Genomic DNA, 16,056 nt, shown 5'->3' on the forward strand with positions numbered 1-16,056 from the left:
ACTGTTTAAATTCTTTACATTTATTATGTTTGATGGACAAATTATCATTTTCAACATTTACTGCAGATCCAATATTTACAGCTGCTAAAAAAAAAAAAAAAAACAGGGACAAAGGACATAGTGGAGCTTTTCAGAGTTTCTGTCTCAAAAATGGCCATGTATGTCCACTGTACTGATTTAAAATGTTTAATGTTTAGCATATTGACAACACTGGATATTTCTCACAACATGAAACTATTAAATATTCAGTTTGAGGATTTCTGCCATGCAGCACTGGAAAAACAAAGCTCGGTGTTCATATACAGCACTGAGATAAACATTAATAAAAAAGTAAAGCAAATAACACAAGAAATAAAACTCCTTTTTTTAATCCATGAATGCAAACAAGTTAAAAAAACAAAACAACAAACGGACAGTAATAGACACGACCTAAAGGCTCACACATGAATGAAATGTGTACCATGCCATGAGTCCACTACTCCCAACACTACCTTCTCTTCTTCTTCTCTTATGCAAGTGCTCCTACTGCTGGTGCATGTTGGGAAATGCACATTCACCAGCTCTGGAAACAGCAGGACGTCACAAGTGGTATGAAGCTCGGCATGATCTAAAGGCCGAAACGCGCAGGGGTTCGCTTTGGAGTCATGGGCACGTCCTCCCTCCTGCCTGGGGTGCAGATCTTTACAGACCTGTCCAGCGGGAACAAGTGACAAAACACAGTCAAATTCCACTTCACTCATTCAAATTCTGTAGCACTGAATTACAGCCAGGTGACATAAAACCTATTTACCAATAAAACAAATACTTTTACCTTTACAGCAGTTGGCAGACACCCTTACCCAGTTTAGTTTCATTTATACAGCTAAGGAGATGAGGGTTGAGGGCTTTGTTCAAGGGCACAACAGCAGCAGCTTGATGCTGGGATTTAAACAACCTTCCTATCAGAAGTCTAACATCTTAACCACAGAGCTTCCACTTTCCCACTAGGTTATTAGATCAAGCTCCTATTGTATAATAGGACTTATAATTTAAAAAGGTTTCAGATTTATAGTCCGGAAAGGACCACCTTCTCTCCACTGTTGTTCTTTACACCGATCAGGCATAACATTATGACCACCTGCCTAATATTGTTCCCCCTTTTGCTGCCAAAACAGTTCCGACCCATCGAGCAATAACAGCATTAACTACATGAGCTCGTGTGTTGGATTGGACCACACGAGTCAGCCTTTGCTCCCCACGTGCATCAATGGGCCCCGGGCTGCACATGACAGGCAGATGACGCTGTTGCCTGTTCACCACTAAACCGCTTTTGATAGATGCTGACCACTGCAGAATTGGGACATCTCCTACAAGAGCTGCGGTTTTGGAGATGCTCTGACCCAGTCGTCTAGCCATCACTATTTGGCTCATCTGACCTTTGTATCACACATCAAACTGAAAACAGTATTTAATAATAAAGTGAGATGCACTCCATTTAAGTTTGACTTGATATTTTCTCTCCATCAAATTTTATCAGGTATTCATCAAAAATAGCCAGTTCAAAAATATTTTGATTTCACCACAACACCTCCGATTACGTTACTGTATCGAGCTTAAAGCAGCAACTGCATTAGATTTAATTAGTAATACTGTAATTTGTATATACCCCGTGTCTAAATCTCACCTCCTTAGTACTTAATTTAATCATCTTATAACGAAGACGCTAGAAGGGGCACCTGGTGCAACCATTTTATGTCTGTGGACCATGCTGTCAGTAAAATCAGTAAAATAAAATAAAAATACAAAGTATTAATAAAGTCACCAAGAGCTTAATGACTGTATTACTGCACTGTAATGTCTGCACATCCTGTCTGTTACATTTATGTTTCAAAGTTTAACAGCTCCTCTTAGAAATGATTTGAATGTTAACGTTCGTTACGCTGCTGCGCTTAGTTTATATCGTGTTCCGTTTCTGGTGCCTTCACTAAATACTGAGATCTTATTTAAATCCTGAAGATGTCTAGGAGCGAGACAGGGAGCGCCACATTAATTATCACATCCTGCAGTCACGCAAATCAAACCTCGATCTACCTCTTTAATGCGACCAGCGCCACTGCCAGCCAGGCTTTGATTTAGAGATAAATGTACTGATTAATTAATAATGTGTCATCTTAAAAAACCAATCTCTTCCCTTTGTGGTACTGCCAGATGTGTGCGAAATTAATTTCTCGGATTAATCGGAAAATTAAGGCAGGCTCGTCTCCTGTGCCACAGCATTACTGCTACAGTAATGGAGGTCAGCCAGGAGTCAATATTATTTCTGTTCCTCTCGGGCAGAGATGAGAGGTGAGAAAAGCTCATCACGGAGCCGAGGGGGGTGGGGGGAGGAAGAGAAGGAGAGAGAGGGGCCGGATGGAGCCTGAGGAAAAGGTTTGATAATAGTCTTCCCAAAATGACAGCATTAGTATTTCAGCACAGCAGAATTTGGGCAGATATCTAAACGGGGATGATTGTGCTTTTTCGGTAAAAGAGGGAGAGCAGATGTTTTATACAGCAATGGGTTGATAAAGTGAATGACAGTACCTTGAGCTGCCCAGAGTGTTCCTCTTCTCCTGTTCATCTCGCCTCGCTCGCAGCTGCTGTTCAGCCAGAGACATCTCCTCCTCCATGTTGGAGATCTCCTCTTTTGCTCTCCGCCGATTCTCCTATGAAAAACAAAGAGGAAAAAAAAAGAGAAAAGAATTATAATAAGTAACAATGTGGCTGTGTTGCAAAAAAAAGGCAGGAGTTTAACTAAAAATCAACCTAAATATTAATCTTTAGACATAATGTAAATAAATGTATATAATAATGTCCTAGTTAATGCCTCATAATTCTTAAAACATTATGTGAAACTTGAGGCATTCACCCAGCTTTACACGCAGCTACTTCTGGTTCAAAGCTTAGATTTGGTTTTGTGTAATTTGCTGTATTGTTCAGCATTGAATCTAAAAGAATGAAAAAAATCTTTTAGAAAAAGCTTCATGCTAAAGCAATACAGCGTAACATCACCATAGAAAAGCACAACATGAGCAGAAAGGGGTCAGAAAGACACTGATGCTAATCGTCAGATCTTACCTGTCGACTCTTTCCTGCGTGTTTGATGCTGTAGAACATGGGGCCGAGCTCAGCCAGCCACTCTCCATCCACCGCAGTCACACACTGCATGTACTCCTACAACACACACAACCAAACCACATGTCAATATTAACACACGTTTTAATTCCACAAGGCAGTCTGGCTGTATGTGTACATCCACTCTAACAAAACGGTCAAGAAGAGAGTCCCAGATCAATCAAAGGTGGGGTACGTCTTTGTCTTCTTATTCAACACCATCCCTTCTGTTTTAAAGAAAGTTTGGTGAAATGCATCAAAATAGCGAGATCAATTTCACCACATTTAGAGTTAAACTACAGAAAGACATATAAAAAAGATCTTAACATAACGCAAAATAAAAAACACTAAAGTTGTTCATTTTTCGCGCACACACACACACACACGTTTCTGAGGCATCTTTAAAATTATATTATTAGTGATGGTGTTAAAGATTTAGATATAAAATATTCTCTGTCTATATCTTAGTCTATATTTATAAAATAGTCCATATCTTCAGAATCTTGACTGATCCGATCCACTTGTCACTTACTTTACATCTCTATATTTATCTTATATTAAACAGTTATTTACTTCTTATTTTCTGGATCGAAGTTTCCGTGTGATTTTTGGCAGCCTGCGGCTAATATGACTCATGTTCCGCATCTTTTTGTTTTTTTTACTGCTTTGACAAAACAATTTCCCTCAGGGATCAATAAAGCAATCAATAAATCAATCCCTGCATCCATGAATATGCCAAAATCTACACACAGGCGCATTAACTAAGGATTTATGGATGCAGTGTAATATTAATATTTGAACAAATCGTAACACCGAACATGAATCAATTCTCATGATATCTTCTCCACAACCACACAGAGAAACGACAATACTGTGTGTGTGTGTGTGTGTGTGTATATATAAAGAATGAGACTAGATGTTACCTTGGTGGTCATGACCAGCTCGTGGTAAGTGATGTAGTCAGGGGTGTAGCCCATGCCGAAGAGAGAGCTGGTAGGGTGGAGGTGACACGGCATCCCTGTTCGTACGTTCACATACTCCCCAATGCCCTGTGGACGCACACGCACACGCACACGCACACGCACACACACACACACACACACACACACACACACACACTTCTTAAAAAATCTGTTTGTGCTGTGGTGATTAATCCTAAAAATTAGACAACACTACAAGGAAAGAACATAAAATGGTAAGCAAATAAAGAGCATAAATAACTAGCAAAAATGTTATTCAACATTTACCAATTTGTCCAAACACCATGGAGATATTCAGAATATATACACAAGGGCAAAAGTCTTATTTGTTATGTTAAATAATTTTGCTAATTTGTGCTTCTGCAGCTTTAGTTTTGGACCAGACTTATTTTGAGGAAGTAAGTGATGGGAGTAGAGAGTCTGATGAAAGTGCGTGAAACAGACCTTCAGCTTCGCCGCCTGGTGGAAATACGCAGCACAGATGCACTTCCTGATTATGTCCCAGTCCGAGCCACAGGAGACCAAGTTAATCTTCTGCTGCACCATGATGTCTTTTAGCTGAGCTCGCACCTCTCGTACCTGTAACACACACACACACACACGTTTACCAAATCATAAAAAGTGAGTCCCATAAGTTACAATCACTCTAAATAAACAAGTGTGTGTGTGTGTGTGTGTGTGTGTGTGTATATACCTTGCGCATGGCCTTGGTGTGGATGAAGTGCTCGTTGCACCAGATGCTGGAATAGTTGTTGTTCTTCCACTGAAGGTAGACATTGAGGTAGGTCAGGTGATCACTCTCGGGTACAGCGAACTTCTCCCTCACCTGGTCACTCTCCTCCTCTCGGCCCTAACAGGAGCACGACAACGTTTCAGGAGTGTTGGTGGATTCGGACATTTGTATGTAAACTTTCTCAGTGCAGAGACTGAGGTAGGGGTTGTGTTTTTATTTCATGAGTACGGTGGCCGAGAAGTGCAAAACACATTAACAAATCCAAAAACAAATTACCGAATCCAAAAACCCGAAAACAAATTACCAAATCCAAAAAACACAACGACAAGCCAGACAAACCAGAAAAGGTAGGTATAGTTTGTGAATGGAAACTTACAGATCATTGGACAAGACACCTGTCAGTCAAGATATACAGGCGAATGACAGGTGTCTCGTCCAATGATCTGTAAGTTTCCATTCGCAAACTATACCTACCTTTTCCGGTTTGTCTGGCTTGTCGTTGTGTTTTTCGGATTTGTTTTCGGATTTGTTGATTTGTTTTCGGATTTGTTGATTTGTTTTCGGATTTGTTGATTTGTTTTCGGATTTGTTGATTTGTTTTCGGATTTGTTTTCGGATTTGTTGATTTGTTTTCGGATTTGTTGATTTGTTTTCGGATTTGTTGATTTGTTTTCGGATTTGTTGATTTGTTTTCGGATTTGTTGATTTGTTTTCGGATTTGTTGATTTGTTTTCGGATTTGTTGATTTGTTTTCGGATTTGTTGATTTGTTTTCGGATTTGTTGATTTGTTTTCGGATTTGTTGATTTGTTTTCGGATTTGTTGATTTGTTTTCGGATTTGTTGATGTGTTTTCGGATTTGTTGATGTGTTTTCGGATTTGTTGATGTGTTTTCGGATTTGTTGATGTGTTTTCGGATTTGTTGATGTGTTTTCGGATTTGTTGATGTGTTTTGCACTTCTCAGCCACCGTACATGAGAATGCTAAAAGAGAAAAGAAACCTTGGGTCTGTAGAAGATGGTCGGCACCGACAGCATGGAGACGATGATGAGGATGTCGGCACTGCAGCCCATGTCACACGACACGATCAGCATCTTGGACAGAGCTGGGTCTAAAGGGAACTCCACCATGAGCCGACCCGTCGTTGTCAGAGCACCTGAGAGAGGGAAAGATACAGACTAAAGCTGGGGAGCAACACTACATACACAAAAAAACCTTTCATCTGATGTCCTTTATCGTTCAGTCTGTGAAGACCTTCTTACCAGTGTTGTCCAGAGCACCGAGGATCCACAGCTGGTACATGGAGTTCAGCATGTTGTCTTCAGGCGGAGGATCCATGAAGTGGAAGAGCAGCAAGTCCTGCACACCCAGAGACTTCAGCAGCAGCACCACATTAGCCAGGTTCGTGCGCTGGATCTCAGGGATGGTGGTGGTCAACATCTCGTTCTTGTAGGCGCTCTGAGTGTATAACCTAGACACGATAAAAAAAAATAAAAAAAAACATGCAGTACGTTGGCAGAACAGGAGGGTAAAGGAATCGGGAAAATCATGGTGTTTTTAAATAAGTCAAGTCACTGTGATATTGAACAATTTGAATCACTCCTGCAGAATTGCTTCATGTTTTTTTTTATATAAATGTGAAAAAATATTGGTCCAGAAATATCTCTAAAGTTTTAATGGAAAAGATTTATTTAAGGAATACAACTTAATTGTATAGGAGCCAGGTTAGTTAACATCCAGGTTCTTCAGCTAATACATACTTATCCTTTAATTATATTTGTGATTGGAACAAAGTTGATATTTACATTTACAGCATTTGGCATTATATGTCATCCCACCAGTAATCTGAATATTAAAAGATCACACTTTAAATAATTGATTAGTATTTTGAGATGGTCAGGTAAAGCACAGCGTTCCATTGTATTTCTAATTCTAAAGCTCATCGCTCGCATTGAGCTCTGGTTTACTCTCTATACGCCATAGTCCGGGAGTATAATACAGCTATACAGCTACAAATTACATCTGGTGAGTGTGTGTGTATATGTGTGCCTGTGTGTTTGTACCTGTAACACTGGCCTGGCCCAGTTCTCCCAGCTCGGCCTGATCGCTGGTTAGCATTAGCCTGGCTAATGGGGTAGACCTGCAGTGCATCCATACCTATACGTGGGTTGAACACCTGGACAAATCAACATGAAAAATTAAAGTTACAGAGGCTGTAGTGCTGCATGGCACTAGTTTGCATGTCAAAATAAAAACCCCAGCTGCCTAATACCTTGAGTTTGCAATATCCAGAATCCACTACGAACATGATGCCGTCTACAGTCAGAGACGTCTCAGCGATGTTGGTGGCCACGATGCACTTCCTTACTCCGTCTGGAGCCTGACACAGAAAGAGAAATCTCACAAACCTGCATTTTATAACAACCAGTTAGTAGCACTGTGCTGCACAGGAATGGCAGCAGGAAACAGTTATGTCCTTAACATCATGCTATGCTGGTACAGAGGTCAACTTTCACCTTAACAGTACCAAATAAAACAGAAGTACAAACACTTAGGACGACAAATCATCACGTCCACTTATATTGTAGTGTTGTAACATTTAAACCAGTCCGCTTTGTCATTTTAGATAGAAATTTCACCCGTTTCTATAAGTTTGCAGAGAAGCAAGTAGGGCAAATGTAGTACCTTCTGGAAGATCTTGGCTTGTAGGTCTGAGGGCAGCTGGGAGTAGATGGGCAGGACTGCCAGGGCAGGAGCATTCTCCAGCTCCTCCAATCGCTCCACGATCTGATCTGAAGTCACCTGCAGTGAAACACAGGCTTTAGTGGCACAAATACTGTTCTAAAGCTGTATAATTAAAAAAAAAAGAAATGAAAATCATTAACAAATTCTATACACTAAAACCTAATGACTCGATTCTTACAATATACTGTGGATTATATTTAGAATTCTCTGAAATGTTTAGCTAAAAAAAAATATTTTATTCAACTTTAAAATTGAAAATGTTCTTGGCAACATTCACCTCAATGTCCTCCTGCCCAGGCATGAAGATAAGAATATCTCCTGTCATGCCACTGAGGTGGATCTGCAGGGCCTGCTTCACTGCAGCTTCCACATAATCCTCCTGAGGAGTCTATAAACACACACACACAGCTTTAGAAACAAACTCTGATAGATAAATAAATGAATAAAAAAAATTAAAATAATAAAAAAAATAAAAAAAACAGAACACCACATCTTACCTTACTAAACATAATGTCCACAGGGAATGTCCTTCCTGGAATGTTAAAAATAGGAACATTTCCAAAGAACGCCGCAAATTTGTCCGAATCCATGGTAGCCGATGTGACGATAAGCTTCAAATCGGAGCGTCTGGACACCACCTATTACAGAGGTAAATAAGAAGGAAACAAATATTGATAATTAGTTTCAGAGGTTAGTATTTATTGACCGGTTCTGAGATGTTTTATTTTATTATTGTTCACTAAGGAAATTGTGAATTATTCTCCGATGAATCTGACAAAGTTTATAAAAACATTTTTTGCTTTAGATTTCATTCCCAAAATTAACTCCGACTCCCACAATGCTCTGAAATGAGATAAAGATAATGTGTATTGCACCTCACGGAGCAGGCCGAACAACACGTCCGTGTTCAGCGATCGCTCATGGGCTTCGTCCATGATGACGGCACTGTAGTGGTCCAGATCAGACTCGCGCAGAGACTCTCGCAGCAGGATACCATCAGTCATGTACTTAATTATCGTCTTCTCCGAAGTGCAGTCCTCAAAACGGATTGCATAACCGACCTACATGGATCAGGGGCAAGTTTTTATGACTCACTAACACAATGCATTCATAAAGATAAAGATAAGATAAGATAATGATAAGATAAAGATAAATCTGCATTTTTTAAATGATTTAATGTGGAATACTAAATTGAATAGCCTACAGTTTTGTCCTCAATAAAAAGGCCATTATTATGCATTATATTCCTAATAGAATTGGTCAAAAAGTAAAAAACCTATAGGATATTTACAGCCACAAGAGGATATTAACCTTCAGACCTGTTTAAACCTTTGTTTTTACACATACTGTCTCAAATGATGGACAGCCTTGAGGGTAAAATAATTTTTTAAGTCTTTAGAGAAAAAAAAAAACATGCAATTTTATACATCTAAGTATCTGCTATTATTCTAAACAGTTGTGCAATTCTCACTTTGTCCACCAGGTGGAAGTGTTAACGTATAAAATAAGTATCTGGAGATTGTAGAATTTACTTGTTAACTGAAAGAACAGGTGTTTTTCAGAGAAAATAAATCCTATTTATCCAAAAACATACAAACCCTCTTGTTGGTTCTTCTGCAACAGTGCAGCACAATACAATAAATATAAATATCAAAAACCTAAGCTCACCTCCTCTCCGAGGTTGCTGCTCATCTCCTCGCTCACTCTCTTGGCCACACTCATGGCTGCCACTCTGCGTGGTTGTGTGCATCCCACCATCCCATAACTGGTATAGCCATCCTCGTGCAAGTACTGCGTGAGCTGCGTGGTCTTCCCGCTGCCCGTCTCGCCCACTACTATCACAATACTGTTGTCTCTGTGTGATTATACAAAAACACAAAAAAGATTCTTGATAAAGCATTACATCTCCATACAGCAAAGTTTTATCACAGCAATTAAAAACTTTGACAACCACAGTGTATTGGAACAAGTGCTTCATAGTAAACTTGGGATTTGAAGAGTTTTAACATTTGCAGTAAAGATCTAAATAATCTGTATTATGCAGCAACCTGATAATGTTGAGCAGCTGCTGGCGAACTGCGAAGATAGGGAGATACTGTCTCTGTTCCAGAAGAGTCTTTCTCTTAGCAAACTCACTGCTGGCTTCATTCTTCTCCTTCATGTGTTCAGCAAACTTCTGCTCAGTCCTACAGAAGAGAGGAAGAGGAAACACTTTACCCTAACAATGAAATAATGGTTTGTTCCTGCACAGGAAAGAACTCAGAAAGTCAGTGTGTGTAGTGATCAAATACTTGTAGTCCACAGTCCCATCCTCTGCAACAGGTTTAGCATTAGCGCTGTCTTCCTCCTTCTTGATGCCCATAATGTCTCCCAGTTTGGTCCCAGCGAGCTCCCAGTGTTTGTGCTGTGCCTGTTCCAGTTAGCAGTATAAAATTTATCACATGAATGGGTTTAGAAAAACAAAAACTATTTTGTCAAATAATTAATACATAGGACTCATCAGCATATTTTATGAACATATTCATTACTTACAAATAATAAATAATATTGTTTTAAAAAAGAAAACAAAAAAAAGTACATTTTTGAATAAAGCCGGCTGCTTTCAGTAAATATGTAAATAATAAATTAACAATCTAATCATATTACAATAGAATATTAAGATTACATCGTAATTTTACGCAGCCCTACATTTCTGATAAGGAATCCAGTAACGTAGTTTAACAGACTGAACCAAACACTCCAAAAATAGCTGAGAGATGAGGACCTCACCTTCTTGCGCTCCTTCTGCTCTCTGTGTTTGCGCACCAGCTGGCTGCCTTTGCGGGAGATGATGGCCATGTCGGAAGTGGGATCTTTCACCGGAATGACCGGCTCGGGCTGAGAAAATAAAAACGCTGATTGTTCTGTATGTGATCACGCATACAAAATCTAGCTTATTAAATCCTCAACTATTCTGGTATGTACATTTAACTCCTGCTTATCTAATCAAATAAAATTTCAATTATATTTAATTATGCTACATATAAAGCATGAGCTATAGAAGTAATAAAGACAAGTTTTGCACAGAAGTCGTAAATGCAATTAAAAACAATAATTGTGGCTTCACAGCATTGTTGAAGATATTTGTTTAAAAATATGAATTTGAACAGTAACACATGGATGAAATGAAATTTGTTGTTCAGGCTAAAACAAGTCAAACCCTGGATCAGCATTCAATTTCATTCATGATTAGAAAATATTTTATACCTTTAAATCACAGAAGAAGAACACATGATTTAGCCACATGATCTCAAATAGACATTATATCTATTTTTTTCTGCAACTCAAAACCTGGGCATTTACTCACTACTACTATACTATACTATTACTATACTCACTCTAAATACACAATTCACTGTTATTCGATTGAGTCATGGTCACATGTAACGTCTATTTTTAATCACTGAAATCAACGTATCAGGATAAAAAAAAAGTGTTCATCAATAAGGCAGAAGTTATTAAGTAATAATAATTACATTTGTTCTGGAACTTACCTGTTTGGTGAAGACGATTCTGCCATCTAAGAAAGGAGGGACAAGATTGTGGACGAGCAGGTGGACCCTTGCTGCGTTGTCTTCTTCAAAGTCCTCGTCCACTTCCAACCGCTGCACCACGCCACTAGTCAACATGCGGTTCGTCTCCCAGCGTTCATTGTCCTAAAGAGGTATTTAGTGAATTATAATAAAGTTTATTGTATTTGTATAGATCTCAGTGGTAAAACTTGAATGATACGCTGAAGAAACGTTTGAGTCAAACTGGAACTTGTTTCTCTTCTGGGTGATGTCAGTGTAAGATTATAAAACATTACAGTATACAGGTACAGAAGAGTAAAGACAAACAGTACAGTGTGTGTATATAATTCTGAATCATTCACTCAACATGCTGGATAATACAAAAACCAAAAGTAAGGTTACAAAAAAAGGACTATCATTTTCGACTTGCTAAATCGTAAAAAATGTATGTATACTTTTGTGGTATTAAATGTTTTAAGTGCCTAGTAAGCTCATATTTGTAACATAAGTGTTGATTAAATCCATATTTTATTACCACAAGAAGACCATTGTTAACTGCATATGATGATCCAGACATTTGAATTAATAGTTTCTCACTTATAGTGAATAATTATTATAGATTTTTCTTACAGCAGCATTGAAGAACCAAGATTGTGACTTTTGAAAGAGGTTTGGTTATTTATCGTACCTCATTGATCTGTCGTTTTTGCGCAGAAATACGTTTCTGGGTCTGCTTCTGCAAAATCTGCTCTCTCTTCTTCACATAATCTTCTGAGCTGGAAGTCAGAGGGTTGTGGAACTCGTCATAGCCCTCATCCATCATGTACCAGTCTCTGTCCGCTTGCTGTGGACAGTATAAAAGGAATCATTAACAAACGACTGAACGTGAAGTTGACTAAAAATAATAGGCTAAAATCATAATTGCACTGACCCTCTGGTCTTCTTCCCACTGATCCTTCTCGTCCTCATTGTCAAAGCTGATGCCATCCTCTCCGTCCTCCTTTTTACCTACAGCATACAAACACTCGTCCATTTCTATCACCCTCACATAACAGTAAATTAACTGCATTTATACCACAGTGCTACACAATTTCAACAGCATAAAGTGAGGAATCGTTTTTTTTTTTTTTTTATATCAACGCACGTGTTTTATCATTATTATTTCCATGGACACACACACACACACACACACACCTCAATGTGCATATTCATTATTGATGATGTAAAGATTTCTGTACTATTGATGTGTATGGAAGGAGTCTCCAGTGTCAAAGAAGCAGATAACAGGAAAACTGTTCATCATTAAATGTAACCATAAGCAAATAAATAAAGTAAGGTATGACATTCTTTTCAGAAAAATTATTTAGAAAACAGCTGTAGATTATGATGCATAAAGCATTTCAGGACATACTGTAACAAGAATCGATAAACTTCTGCACAGTAACAGTAGTTCCATTTCAGCATACTGCACCTGCTTATCGCTGACGATTTTCCTACAACACCATGGTACTGAACATTTAAAAAAATAAAAATAAATAAAAAATGAACACACACCTTTCCCTCTGGATAGACGAGGCGTGGAGCCCAAGTGCTTTCTGTCGTTGGCCCACTCATTGTATTTGTATGATGGCGTGGGAAGGGGCGTGTCCTCTGGATAACGAGCTCTTACAGACCTTAGAAAAACATTACACACAATCAGAGCAACATTTGAACATGCATTTCTACTCACTTCAATTATGCAGTCATTACTACGACACTGAAGAGAAGCCCACTTGTCTCTCCGTTCGCTCTCTCGGCCTGAGCGCGAGCTGCGCTCGGAGCGATCGCTCTCGCGGTGAGACGGGGCTGGAGATGGGCTCTCCCAGTGGGAACGGCGCGAGCTAGAGTAGCCACTGTCGTCTTCGTCCCAACTGGAGGCAGACGGCGTGAGAGCGTCTGTGTACACCATAACAAGAACACACAGACTTTATTGTTTACAAGCTACAATCAGGCTTTGGGGAGACATTAATTTTTCATATAAAGAAAGGTACTGTTATGTGATGGGAAGGAAAATGGAAACAGACACTCAGGATCAGGAGATAGTCTTTAAACATTAGTAATTTACATGAGAAGAATCACACAATCATGTCCCTGGCATCCAAAACTAACCTCTGATGTAATCACACATAAAACCAGTTTTTCAAGTTCAGACACTTTCATTTGTCAATCACTCGGTTGCTTGGGTCATGTTCATAGTGATTTACTGACCTTTGGGTCGACTGCGGGGAGACTGAGGTTCGTCCCTGCGACTCCCGCGGCTGAGGCGCTCGGACCAGCCGTCTTTCTGTGAGCGCTCGCTCCTCGCACTGCTATCCAAGTGCTCAGAGCGACTGCTGCTGGACCCCCGATTGCGATCTCGCTCATCTGCAACAACAACCACAAAATACACATTTAAACACAATGGGAAGAGCGAGAGAAAAAGAGAAATATCGATAAAGGAAGAAAGAAACTTTAAAAAAGGAAGAGAATGAGAGATGAAAAAAGAGTGAGGAATGGACAAAGAAAAGGAGGGAAGACAGTGAAAAGGGGGAAAGAGTGAGAAAAGAAGGGAGATGGGAAGAGTGCACAAGGGAGAAAGAGGGGGGGGGGGAGGAAGAAGTAGAGAGGAAGAGTGCACAAATGAGTGAGCAAAAAAGCAGCAGAGAGGAGGAGAAGAAAAAAGGAAGAGAGAACAGGAATGTGAAGGAAGGTGGGAATCAAGTGAGATACGAGGGAAGAGAGAAAGGGACGGAAAGAATTGAGGAGTGAGAAAAAGAGAAAGGGATGGAGGGAATGAAACAAAGAAATTGGTACTCACCTCGATCACTCCTGCGCTCTCTGTCTCTCTCTCGGTTTCGGTCTCTGGATCTCTCCTTGTCCTTGTCTCTGTTTTTGTCCTCTTTAGATGAAGCGTAAACTCCCTGCTCTCGCCGGTCTTTCTCCCTCTGCTGATGTCTCTTTCTGAATTCTTCACTTACACCGCCGGGGTTTGATGGAGTTTCTGCCCCTGATGTACGGTAACGTCTGCTGCACCAATTTTCAATTGAATTAATTTTTATTTGTATAGGGCTTTTAACAATTAACATTGTCTTAAAGCAGCTGTACACAGATAATGCGGTAATAAAGAATGAATAAGATTGAATAAAATTGTTCCACATCACCATCCGTTTACTTCACCTCATTAGAACCTTTACTCCACACAGAAAACCCTTATTGCTTTAGTGAAGCTGCATGTGGTAAATGACTCACCTCTCCTTCTTCCCGTTACTCCGGTCTTCACCCTCATCATCCTCATCAGAGTCGGAGTCGCTCTTGGCCTCCTCCCAGTCTCTGTAAGACAACACCTTGGATTTTTTTGAAGTTCGGTCATCGCTGTCCGAATTCAGCTGCTCCTTCCCTTCCCGCTCTTTGCGTTTCTGAGCAGCGAGGAGATCGAGACCGAGCAAAGAGGTGCGAGGGGCCGGCGCTCGAAACACATGCTGCTCCTCTGAAGCACTCTTCTTCTTCACGATCAGTCCTCCGACCTGTGAGCCTCCAGTTCCCTCTAATCTGTGCAGGGATGTGTCGTCGTCCTCCATCTCACCAGAGACACTGCAGAGTGAGCTGCAAAATATACAATCGGGGGTATATACAGTTAATTTTTGGTAACAGTAGCTCTGACAATACTGCAGTTTATATTAATGTGCTCAATCAAAAGTTATTATACAGTTAACAAATTAAAAATGCATGTAATTAACCCTAACAAAGTTGCTGGTTTTTAATAAAATTGTTGCTAAAACATTCATTTAGAGTTAAAATGTAGTTTTTCATTGACAAATGCACCTGCATTAACACAAATCTTTTTTGCATAATTGTTGCGTATATCCTTTAAATTATTTCCCAGGTAGTTTTGAGTAGAGTAGCTACTTTTGATCATTAATGTTGTCTGATGTAGCACCTTGTTCCTTGAGGAATGTTGTTTTGTTTCACTGTGTACTGCACTGTACAAGGTTGGAATGACGATACAAGCCTACTTCACTGAAATGTTGACGTTTAGAATAACAAGGACACAATTCATTTATCGTTGTACAAGCTGTCATTTTTTGGGAAAATTCAAGGCAGTGGAGCGTAAACATGTGTGATTTCTTAGTGTCTGTCATCATATCAGCAAACAATCAAAGGTACGAACGTTCATCGTGGATGTTACACAAGATTAGATATAACTATAAACCGATTAGGTATGCATTATTAAAATAAAACTCCAATTATCGCAAAATAACGTGGTATAAGTCAAGTCTAGTTTATTTCTATAGCGCTTTTCACAACTATAACAAGACACAGTGTATCACTGTATTGTAGTGAACTTCTCACAAAAGTGCGCTGCTTTATGTACATTTTTAATGTTTTTAGTAAGTCAGCTCAGAAACTGTAGTTTATATTGGAAGCAATAAAGCGCTAAAAGCTAAATAAGTTATATGATTAAAAAATCGTTAAAATTAAGACTCATAAATCTACATACATAGACTCAATCTCACAAATATACACACATACAATAAATGTACAATATACACACACACATTAAGTGAAATAGTGTGTGTTAAAATATATTTTTTTCGTGTTATCTGAGTTCTAGTATTGTGTCAGACGGGTTTCTACTCAAAAGACAAATTGCCGTATTTACAAACTAGCATGCTAACCGGCTACATCAAGCTACATGCTAATCAAGCAAAGAGAAAATCAAATCCTGTGTGTTTACCTGTTCAAGTACGCTTTTACTGAGGTATCTGTGTTGAACACATTACTGCAATCAGATTAAAAGCATAAAAAGAATTACAGAAAAAACACGAAACAAAAACGCGCACAGGAGGACGCCATTACCGCCCCACAATTCAACGCCGCAGTTCCGCTTTGACAAAACT

At 39.3% G+C, this 16,056-nt stretch overlaps 1 protein-coding gene across 2 annotated transcripts; it reads right to left on the reverse strand.

The window, feature by feature from the left end:
- dhx38 (DEAH (Asp-Glu-Ala-His) box polypeptide 38) lies at positions 1-16,056 on the reverse strand. Of its 2 annotated transcripts, none has more exons than XM_083558423.1 (27): positions 15,894-16,056; positions 14,408-14,761; positions 13,977-14,185; positions 13,388-13,543; positions 12,913-13,075; positions 12,695-12,813; positions 12,072-12,148; positions 11,829-11,984; positions 11,123-11,284; positions 10,359-10,466; positions 9,881-9,999; positions 9,638-9,775; positions 9,258-9,444; positions 8,465-8,650; positions 8,087-8,227; positions 7,867-7,977; positions 7,530-7,646; positions 7,117-7,224; positions 6,908-7,020; positions 6,107-6,315; positions 5,846-6,000; positions 4,807-4,962; positions 4,557-4,691; positions 4,056-4,181; positions 3,097-3,192; positions 2,563-2,684; positions 1-689 (listed from the first exon to the last, which is right to left on the reverse strand). In XM_083558423.1, exons 2-27 carry the CDS (start codon positions 14,734-14,736, stop codon positions 608-610), a joined length of 3,780 nt encoding a protein of 1,259 aa, XP_083414549.1. In that variant the 5' UTR covers positions 14,737-14,761; positions 15,894-16,056; the 3' UTR covers positions 1-607. The 2 variants fall into 2 exon arrangements, with proteins under 2 accessions (XP_083414549.1, XP_083414550.1); XM_083558424.1 differs by having other exon boundaries at positions 13,977-14,182; positions 15,894-16,055.

The sequence above is a fragment of the Silurus aristotelis genome (genome assembly GCF_946808225.1).
Source record: "Silurus aristotelis genome assembly, chromosome: 13".
In the NCBI taxonomy this organism is placed as follows: Eukaryota; Metazoa; Chordata; class Actinopteri; order Siluriformes; family Siluridae; genus Silurus; species Silurus aristotelis.